The 10,052-nt window shown below is 48.0% G+C and overlaps 1 protein-coding gene across 1 annotated transcript; it reads left to right on the plus strand.

Annotated features, from left to right (window-relative positions):
* The first annotated feature begins 969 nt into the window (after positions 1-969).
* On the plus strand, positions 970-8,276 carry LGALSL (galectin like). Its single transcript, XM_072768611.1, has 5 exons — positions 970-1,092; positions 1,797-1,868; positions 2,016-2,104; positions 2,761-2,938; positions 5,138-8,276. Exons 1-5 carry the CDS (start codon positions 1,057-1,059, stop codon positions 5,279-5,281), a joined length of 519 nt encoding a protein of 172 aa, XP_072624712.1. The 5' UTR covers positions 970-1,056; the 3' UTR covers positions 5,282-8,276.
* Positions 8,277-10,052: the final 1,776 nt, after the last annotated feature.

A 10,052-nucleotide genomic window follows, 5' to 3' on the forward strand; every position in this document is an offset into this window, starting at 1 on the left:
GCGGAAAGGCCAAAGAGGAATTCGTGCCTCGGAATAAAAGGGGTGTACCCGAGGAATTACTCCGCAAACCATACAAAGAGTTTTCCAGCGAGAAATTAATGACCTCACACCCAGCAGGTGTCAGGGGCTGGGGGCAGCGCTAGGGATGCGCTTGGGCAGTTCCACTCGGGGGACAGGGCCAGGCCCCCTAGCCCCCTGGCATTTGAAAAAGTCCCTACCACGAGTCCTCTCAGCCTCCTGCTTTCGGGCCAAATATTTATTTCCACAAGCCTGGAGTCCTGTCATTAGCTTTCCGCCCTAGAAGGCCCAAAGGATCTTCTCCTCCGCCGGGCTGGACTTCTTCTGAAAGGCACCGGGCGCTCCGGCAGCCCCCCCCCCCCCACCAGGGGCCGACGGCGGGGGGCGAAGGGGTCACGGCACCTGCCACCCCGCAGCCCCGGGCCCCCGCCCCGCCGCACCCCCGACGGCCGGGCCCGCCCCTCCCCCCCGCCCGCCGCCACCTCCCGGCGGCCGAGGGGCAGGGCGGGCCGAGCGAGCCGCGGCGGCCCGGCCGGGTCCCCGCCCTGTTCCCTTTAAATGCCGCCCTGGGCCAGCGCGACGCGGCCCGCGCCACCTTCCCCCCTCGGGAGGCGACAGCAGCACCCGAGGAAGGAAGCGGCCGCGACTCGGAGCCGGGCCCGGGCAGCGGCGGCCACCTGCGACCCGGCGGGCGCGCCCCCCTGCACCTCCCCTGCACCTCCCCTGCACCTCCCCTGCACCCCCCTGCACCTCCCCTGCACCCCTGCACCTCCCTGCACCCCCCTGCACCTCCCCTGCACCCCTGCACCTCCCCTGCACCCCCGCACCCCCGCTCCCCTCCCCCGGCCCTCCCTGCCCGCCGGCCGGCGCCGGGCCCCAGGCGTGCGCGCGCGCCCCCGTGTGTGTGCGCGCCCCGCCAGCCTCGGACCCGCGCCCCCGCGCGGCGCAGCACCGCCCCGGGATCCCGCCCGCGCGCCGCGTCCCACGTCCCCGCCGCCGCCGCCAGCCGCGCACCCCCGGGCGCCGCGGTGCAGGAAGATGGCGGGATCGGTGGCCGACAGCGATGCGGCGGGGGTGAGCGCGGGGCAGGGTGCAGCGGGGCCCCGCCGCCCGGCCGTGCCCGAGAGGCCGAGGCCCAGCCCCGCGCCCCCGCGTGGGAAGGCGCCGGGGACCTGTTGGCGGGGGGCGGGGGGCGGGGGGCTGCAGGCGGGGCGCCCGGGGTGCAGCGGAGGGAGCGCGGGGGGCGGGGGGGCGGGCCGGCGGCCAGGTGTGTGCCCGGGGCACGTGTGCGTGTGCGCGAGTGTGAGTGAGTGTGCCCGGGGCGCGCGCCCCGCGGCCGGCGTCCCGGGGATTCCCCGCGGGGAGCGGCTGGGGCCGGGGGTGGGGGGCCCCGAGGAAGTTGAGCGCGGCCCGGCACCCCCGCGGCGTCCTGCAGGCCGGGCCTGGGCGCGTCTGCGGTCGAGGAGGGGCCTGGCCTCCCCCCCCCCCGCCCCCCGCCCGGCGCGCCTCCACCTGGAGCTTGGTCTAGATCCGCAGGGCTGGGGAGCTGCAGAAGCTCGGCCACCGGCCTCGGGGGACAGGACGGGGTTCGTCCCGGGGCTGGGAGGTGGCGGCTTCTGCAGACGCTGCCTGTGCCCTGTGCGGGCTGCTGGATTCAGCCGGATTCGTATAGGTGCTGCTCCACTCCCTCCCCTGCTCCTCCCGACACCCCCCCCCCCCAAAAAAAAAAACAACAACTAGAGCCTTTGGAAAGCCAATCTGTGTGCTTCTATTTTTAGAAACTGGATGATGGGCATTTAAACAACTCCTTGGGCTCTCCAGTTCAAGCCGACGTGTACTTCCCACGACTGGTAAGTGATTGAGTTCTGTGCTCTTCTCCGCCTGCCCGCTTTTCCTTTCTAATTGCATTTTCTAGCGGGTCAGGTCCTGGGGATCTGAGGACTTGGCTCTTGCCGGACAGGCTGTAAACGTCCTGTGTCTCCTGTCATCCTTTGCAGATAGTTCCATTTTGTGGGCACATTAAAGGTGGCATGAGACCGGGCAAGAAGGTGTTGGTGATGGGCATCGTAGACCTCAACCCAGAGAGGTAAGATGGTCCTTGTCACCCCAAGGCTTATTATCTGGCAGTTACAAGGCCCTGCCCACTCTTGTTGTGGCTTATTGCTCCTCCTCCTCCTGTCCCTGTGGCCAGTGTTGCTAGTTGGAAGTGCCAAGAAAGTACCATGTTCCCATGAAAAGAATGTGTATGAATCCCAGCCATCATTTCTCCAGACAGCTATTTATATCAGAGATGATAAATATAGGCCCACATCATTTTCTCTTTGACCCTTAGAGAGGCCAAACAATTTTTTCTTAAGGGTTTTTAAACATGGTGCTTGGAGCGAGATCTATCAGTACAAATGACAAGCAAACATTACAAGATATTATCTCCCCTGGTCAATTTCTGGGGCTGTTTTTTGAGAATTCTGAAATGGGTTAAGACACACATGTGTCGGTGGTTTTGGCTTTCTGAAATCCCTAATGTTAGCCATGTTCAACTCCACCAAAGTTGTTACCAGAGCCTCCTTTAGGTATTAAAATCCCCCGCTTGATTGTAATCCTCTTTCTCCATGCATAGTCTAATCTGCTGTGTAAAGAATAGTGGCCCATTCAAAGCAGACAAACCCCAAGAAGGAGGAGGAACTCTGGGAGCCTGGGTTGCTGATAGTGGACTCAGAATAAATGAGATGATTTTCTTTTCAGCTTCGCGATCAGCCTGACCTGCGGTGACTCAGAAGACCCTCCCGCCGATGTGGCCATTGAACTCAAAGCTGTGTTCACAGACCGGCAGTTACTCAGAAATTCTTGTATATCTGGCGAAAGAGGTGAAGAACAGTCTGCAATCCCTTACTTTCCATTCATCCCAGACCAGCCATTCAGGGTAAGTACCTCGAGTGCTTCAACTCTAACCGCTGGCAGGGTGATGATGCTCTGTTCCTCCTGCGATTGCCAAGAAAGCTTTAAGCAGCCAGAATTTTTGCATGTCTAGGAAATTTGTCACCTGATGGTGAAAAAAAGAAACAAGATCAAAAGAGTCCTGTTTGCTGATAGAAACTAAGGTCATAGTAGCTCTTGGCTCTGTTTAGCCAATACAGTTAAATAATAAACCCGTGTCCAGATTGTTAAGAATAAATACTTTTCCATGTAGTACTCAACCTAGTACCAGGCACATAATCTGTACCTGTCCCAAAATATCCCAACTGATTAATAAATAATAACAAGTGCTAGAATTTTCCTCACTTTTTTTCAACCTTTAAGGAGTTCTAAACCTTATGAGTTGTGACTTTTTTAAAGAATAACAGTAATAATCTTTTCATTTTCTCTTGTTACTTCTGCCAATGAGGTCTGGTCCTTGTTTCTCCCTCTGGGTTAAGTAACCTCGGTCTGTTTTACTGTCACAGGCTGTGTGGCTAACAAATTCCTTCCCTGGGGCCTGGATGGGTATAACTTGGCTCTCCACCATCTAGTGGGCAGGAAGCATAAGCCAAACTTCCTATCCAACCGATCAATATTAGTAGCATCTTTCTCTGTGAAGGACAAATGCCGAGTAAGAGATGCAAATAATGTGGGTAATGTGTTAGGAACGGATTTACTGAAATGTTGGGCCTGGCGATGAAGCCTGTATTACACCTTGTTAACATATGTCACAATGATCACAGCTCAGTTAAAAGCTCCATGTCGCATATGCGTCTAATAAAGCACAGCGACCCTTAACCCGTTGTTGCTCTTCATCTAGAAATTTACGGGGGCCTTACAAAGAAGTAATCATTTTTCTTCTCATCTTACCATCTGGTGGGGGAATAAGAATCCATGACTTTGATGTCAGTGATAGAATTGAGATTGCTGCCCTTCTCGTCATAGTCTTTTCATAGTCTCGTCATAGTCCCCTCCCCCTTCTCTAGAATAGTAATGGCCCCTTAGGCTCCTCTTGACTCTGACAGTTTCTTTCTTTCTTTTATTTATTTATTTTTGACTGTGACAGTTTCTTAATGATGAATCTTAATGCGTCGCTCATGAGTATGAGTAACCAGAGCTTCCGTCTTCCGAGAGGAATATAATGCTCCCCAACAACCAAATTGAAATGAAATTAGCCCTTCTTGGTGATATAATTTTAGTAATAATACGAATTAAATATGACTAATACCGCATATGAAGCTCTTCTTACATGGTGGCCACCAATGCTTTTAATAAATACATAGCACAAAACCAATGATTAAAATCTATGGTGAATTGGGGATCCCTGGGTGGCTCAGTGGTTTAACACCTGCCTTCAGTACAGGGCATGATCCTGGAGACCCGGGATCGAGTCCCGCATCAGGCTCCCTGCATGGAGCCTGCTTCTCCCTCTGCCTGTGTCTCTGCCACGCGTGCTCTCTCTCTCTCTCTCTTATGAATAAATAAAATCTTTTTAAAAAATTTAAAAAAAATCTATGCTGAATTATTTAAGGAAAAGAGGAAGAAAAAGCTTTTACCCTATGGAATCAGCATTTCTGTTTGGCCTAACAAAGCCTTGTTAATTATACGTCCTTGCGCCAGTGGTAATTACTATGTAACCTTTTCTCTGCTTCAGTGTTTACCATGTTTGACTGCCTAGACTGTTATTACATGCCACCAAGTGGGTGCTAGTTTACGTTTGTGAGGGTCTCCTCTGAGGGTGGCACCAAATGGTTCAGGGGATGACCCTAAATGCCATATAACCAAATCTATGCTGCTTCACATCACTTTCCAGAGTACACTGAGAAGGGAGAAGTGTTCAAGCATGAACAAATAAATTCTTCAAAGGATGTTGAAGAGTGTAGAGCACGGGTTCACAAAGTGTGTTCCTCATTCCAGCAGCATCAGCAACATGTTGGAACCTGATGGAAATGCGGATTCTTAGATCTTGCCATAGACCTACTAAATCGAAAATTTGGGGGGTGGGGTCCAGCCGTCTGTGTCGCAACCGGCCTTCCGTATGACTCCCGTGTTTGAGAGCCCCTGAAGATGTTGCCTTTCTCTAAAACAAAGTATTGTTGGTTTGTTTTCCCCAAGCAGGGTTCATGGAAATTGTGAAATGAGATTATGATTTTGTTTCTTCCAGGTGGAAATTCTTTGTGAGCACCCCCGTTTCAGAGTGTTTGTGGATGGACACCAACTTTTTGATTTTTACCACCGCATTCAAACGTTATCTGCAATCGACACCATAAAGATAAATGGGGACCTCCAGATCACTAAGCTTGGCTGATACTGTCTGAACCACCTCTATTTCAAATAGGATCAGGTGCCACAACTCTCGGACTGTTGGTCTGGAAGGAGTGTCCTAGCAAGATCTGGACACTGAAAAAGAAAAAAACAAAAGGCAAGCTTCACTGTCTCTTCCTTCTGTGCAGTTTAAACCCAAAATGACAACCTCAAACTGTGGTTTGCCCTTAGGAAGCTGTCAGAACAAAGACACCGAGCCATTATTTCCAGAACAAAGTAATACATTTATGCTGGATTTTATTCAGACTAAACTGACATGGATTTGTGATCATTTGTGATTTGGTAGCAAGTTATTCATCCTTTCAAAGCAAGGTGATACTTAGAAACAAAAGTGCTAAAGACTTAAAACACCACCACCAACAAAGACGGTACACCGAAATCAACTCGTTTCTGCACTGAAGTGGGAGTGTGTAGCACAACCAACATTTTAGTCAGGGTATTTACATAGAATGTAGGCTGTTCAAGATTTGGTTGGTTTTGTTCTTTTGGTTTTTTTCTCGTTCTTTTTGTTTTTGTTTTTGCACAGCATAACGTTAATTCAGATTTTTAAAGCTTTCTCGTAGTTATTTATTTATACTCAGTGTATGTATTAGAGAATGATTAATGTCTCAAAAACAGCAAGCTATGAACTTTTGAATGTACAGATATCTTGGGTCCGAAGGGGAAAATTACATATTATAATCATAAAAGAATTGTATCTTCCGTACCCCTAAACTTAGGATCTCTTGATACAAATTGCTGTAAGTGCTTTTGGGAAAACTTTGCAACCGTTCGATAAAACTGCTTTTCAGGTAATTGACGATTACATAAATTCTATTGATATCACTTTTTCTCCTTCCTGTGAATTGGCACAGTATTGGCTTCCTTAAGACTAATTACTTTTCCCTAGGTCTTTATAACAGCTCATTAAGTTGTTATTAAGCTAATTGAAAACATGTAAGAGGTGATTGCATAGACAATTTTTAAAATAACTATTACATAAACTTTTCAAAGTATGCTATGAAAATGACTCTGGAATGCAGTGTAAAGCAGAAGCAAATGGCCCCAAATAACTTACTTGGAAATAATTTATATCAACTTAAGCTGTTAGCTCATTGTATTAGTTTTATTATGTGACCCTCACCAATATCCCTAAGCAATGCCTTTGGAGCTTCAGAGAAGAGGATGCTTCCTACTGTGTTAGCTGTGCTGAGACATTAGGATAAGGGGGAGATGCAGATTAGGAAATGATCCAGTTAGTTTATCTGGAAGGTTAACTCCCAGAACTCCACATCTCTTGAGCCCAGCCAGTAGTGTGAATGTCAAATTAAGCTGTAAGAGTTTGTTTCCCTGTGCTTGTGGAGCTGATCCCACAGCAGGGCATCTCCAGGAGGAGCCTGCAGTCCTGTGAATGTCACCTTCCAGCGACAAGGGATGGCTGGAGTCCTGGGTGCTGGACTCCACAAACTGCACTGGCCCTGGAGAGAAGGACCCTTGGCATTGCTTTGGTCAGGTAGTAGGGAGGGGACAGAGGGGTGCTGGGGTGGGGGTGTATTTATATATAATTTAGGTTTTGTTTGTACAGCATACTGCATCATGTTATGACATGTCCTCGTCCTGCTTTGCTTTTAAGTTTTTTTACACAACATGCAGAGGCACGGAAGTGGCCACGTCATTTTCACGTGTCGAGAATGTAGACAGTGTTTCAGTACCAAAGTCTAAGAAAAAGCAAACGAAAATTGTGAATTTTTTTATCGGTGATATATTTGGGTTCTTCTCAACTTTGGAAGTACTTAGCACAGTTCAATTGTGTTACATAAGGAGATACTTTATCCAACAAGACGGGCTGAGCCTTGAAAAGCTTTATGTACTAGCTGACTTAATCAGCCATATTCAGCCAAGAGGGCTGTTCTGTGGCTTCAGGTATTTTCAAGCCTGGGATTAACTTCTCGTGACTTAGAAAGCCACTAGATTTTGAGGAGTGTTCGTGCAGACACTTCAAGGGCACCCTGAACTATATTTGTAGGGGTTTGGTGGAAGACCCCCATGGGGAGGTTTCCTCTGAGTGGCTGTCCATCCCCATGCAACTGCATAATTCAGCAGAAACCAGAGGAGCTAGGCTTGTGGCTGATTGGAAGTGACACTGTTCTCTCTACCCGTCAGCTACCTGCTTAGCCGCCAAGCCCTTAGGCAGCTTAGTGTAAAGAGACACTGTTAACCCTGCCTTTCTTTGGGAGCTGGTGAGAACCTCTTGGGTAAGCCCACTGGAATTAATCTAACCGATGGGATGGTTTGATCCAGGTGGAGCCACATTAGCAGGGGGGCTGTGTTAATCATTAACTGGAGACTGTGTTCTTGACTCTCCTTGGCATGTGAGGTCTAAGGTGGGAATTCAGGGTGGAAAGTGCAATTTTAAGCTTCACGGGAAAGCGTTTGGGTATGTAAGGAGTTATTTCTGTCCAGAGCCCTAATTTTGCAATATGACCAAAACCAAGGAGTATAAATAACAATCAGGCTCTGGGGGAATGAAAGGCAGGCTTTAGACAATCTGTCCACTTCTGCATCAAAATTGGAGTGAATGTATATATCTACTTAAAAATTAATAGAAGTGACTTCTACTTTCTGGGCTGTCCCAGAATTGTCTTAAAGTTATTATTTTTTTAAAATCTGATACCCCATTTCAAATCTTGCCAACCTCAGTTCAGAGCCCCCTAAGAAAATGACTCTTGGAAATGATAGTGACTTGTTAAAATGGCAAATCCCTTCATTTCTATTAAAAAGAAAATATCCAAAAAGAGGGAGGGAGCCCTGTTGCCTTGAGAGAAACAGCCTTCGCATTTTCCGGCATTAATATAGAAATAACGTTCTTATGATGACATATTTTCAAAGAAACACTTTCTTATTTACTGCGTGGTGTAAAATGTTGCTAAATGTGTTCTTACATTATTATGTCACTGCTGAAAGTTATTTGCACTATAATAAAGGAATTTTCTACAAAATGGTTTCCAGTGGATAAAATGCTGAATTTGGCACCAGATCTGATGCATTTGGTATAAACCACAGGGTATAGCAGTGTTCCCTCACTGTCATATATACTCCAAGACCAGTTGTTCGTGTTTCCCACCTGGATAAACTGATCCAGGGAAGGAGAAGTGTCTCAGAGACCTAATGAGTGTATGCTGTTTGTGCAATGGGTTTTTTTTTTAAATACAGTTTATATACAGTAAATTAACTTTGTTTGGTGTACAGTTCCACGGGTTTTAACACATGCATAGATTCCTGTAATTACCACCACAGTCAGGTGGACAGTCAGGATACAGAATGGTTCCATCACCCCAAAAAATCCCTTGTGCTGTCCTTTTGCTGTTTTTCTTTAAAAGATGTATTTATTTATTTATTCATGAGAGACACACAGAGAGAGGTAGAGACACAGGCAGAGGGAGAAGCAGGCTCCATGCAGGGAGCCTGATGTGGGACTTGATCCCCGGACCCCAGGATCACGCCCTGGGCCGAAGGCAGACACTCAACCACTGAGCCACCCAGGCATCCCTGTGCTGTCCTTTTGTAGTTAAACTTGCCCCCCACTCCTAACCCTAATCGGGCAACCACTGTTCCCTGCCTCCTCCCTATAGTCTTGCCTTTTCCTGAGTGTCCTGTAAAGAATATCATATAGTACATAATCTTTTGAGGTTAGCTCTTTTCCATTTGCATAATGCATTTGAGATTCATGTGGTGTGTGTAGCAATAGTTTTTATTGCTGAGTAATGTTCTGTTGTATAGATGGCCCAATTTCTTTACCCACCTACCTGCTAAAGATGCAGTGGTTCCTTAATAAATCATTAAATATAGTCTTAGCACTTTGTATATACAAACGCAAGATTGCATTTCCCCTGTCTTCTCTTTCCTGTGGTTTGAATGATTAGGAAGGAAACTTGATTCCTTGGCTGTTCTGCTTACAAATAAGACTATGGCTTTTAGAAGTTTGCCTAGCTTCAGTTAGGGGAGATGAATGGAGAGAGACTTACTCACATGCTGGGTCTGGGGTCCTACTTATGTCATAATTGTTTTTATTCCCTTTTTCTTCCCATTTTTGTTTTTTACGGATGCGAAGTTAGGAGGCTGGTCTCTGTTACAGCTTTTGCAGTTAAATATAGGCAGGGTGGCACCTATAGAGGCACCTTTTAAGGCAGAGACAATTTGCTGATGCTGTTGAGCAGGCATGGGAGAGCTTTCCCTGCCCCACAGCCTAGGTAGGAAGATACCTTGTGTAGTGTGACATTATACTTGCTCTGTGACAGCATTGTGGATTAGATGGTACGGAAGATGACCATAATTGGAGCCTCCAAGTGCCTCAAACGCTTAAGGCCTTCATTCATTCAACAGGTATTTATTAAGCTGTGTCAATTGCTGTTCTAGGCACTCGGATACATCAATGAATAAAACTGACAAAGTTCTCTGGTGTCTTTAAACTTGAGTGTGCTTAAGAATCACCCAGAAATGGCTCAGGCAGTTGAGCATCCAACTTTTGATGTCGGCTCAGGACACAATCCAGGGTTGTGAGATCAAGCCCCATCTTGGGCTCTACCCTGGGCATGGAGCTCACTTAGGATTCTCTCCCTCTCCCCCTTCCCTGCCCACCCAGCTCTCTCTTTACCCCTCTTTCTTGAAGAAGGAGAAGGAGAAGGAGAAGGAGAAGAAGAAGAAGAAGAAGAAGAAGAAGAAGAAGAAAGAAGGAAGAAGAAGAAGAAGAAGAAAGAAGAAGAAGAAGAAAGAAG

The sequence above is a fragment of the Canis lupus genome, chromosome 11 (assembly GCF_048164855.1).
Source record: "Canis lupus baileyi chromosome 11, mCanLup2.hap1, whole genome shotgun sequence".
Taxonomy (NCBI): Eukaryota; Metazoa; Chordata; class Mammalia; order Carnivora; family Canidae; genus Canis; species Canis lupus.

What these genes read in the sequence shown, in the direction of transcription:
- LGALSL (XM_072768611.1), top strand. Translation starts at nt 1,057, where the DNA reads ATGGCGGGATCGGTGGCCGACAGCGATGCGGCGGGG. An exon ending in CCGACAGCGATGCGGCGGGG is followed by an intron (nt 1,093 to 1,796) that starts GTGAGCGCGGGG and finishes TTCTATTTTTAG; the next exon opens with AAACTGGATGATGGGCATTT. An exon ending in TCCCAGACCAGCCATTCAGG is followed by an intron (nt 2,939 to 5,137) that starts GTAAGTACCTCG and finishes TGTTTCTTCCAG; the next exon opens with GTGGAAATTCTTTGTGAGCA.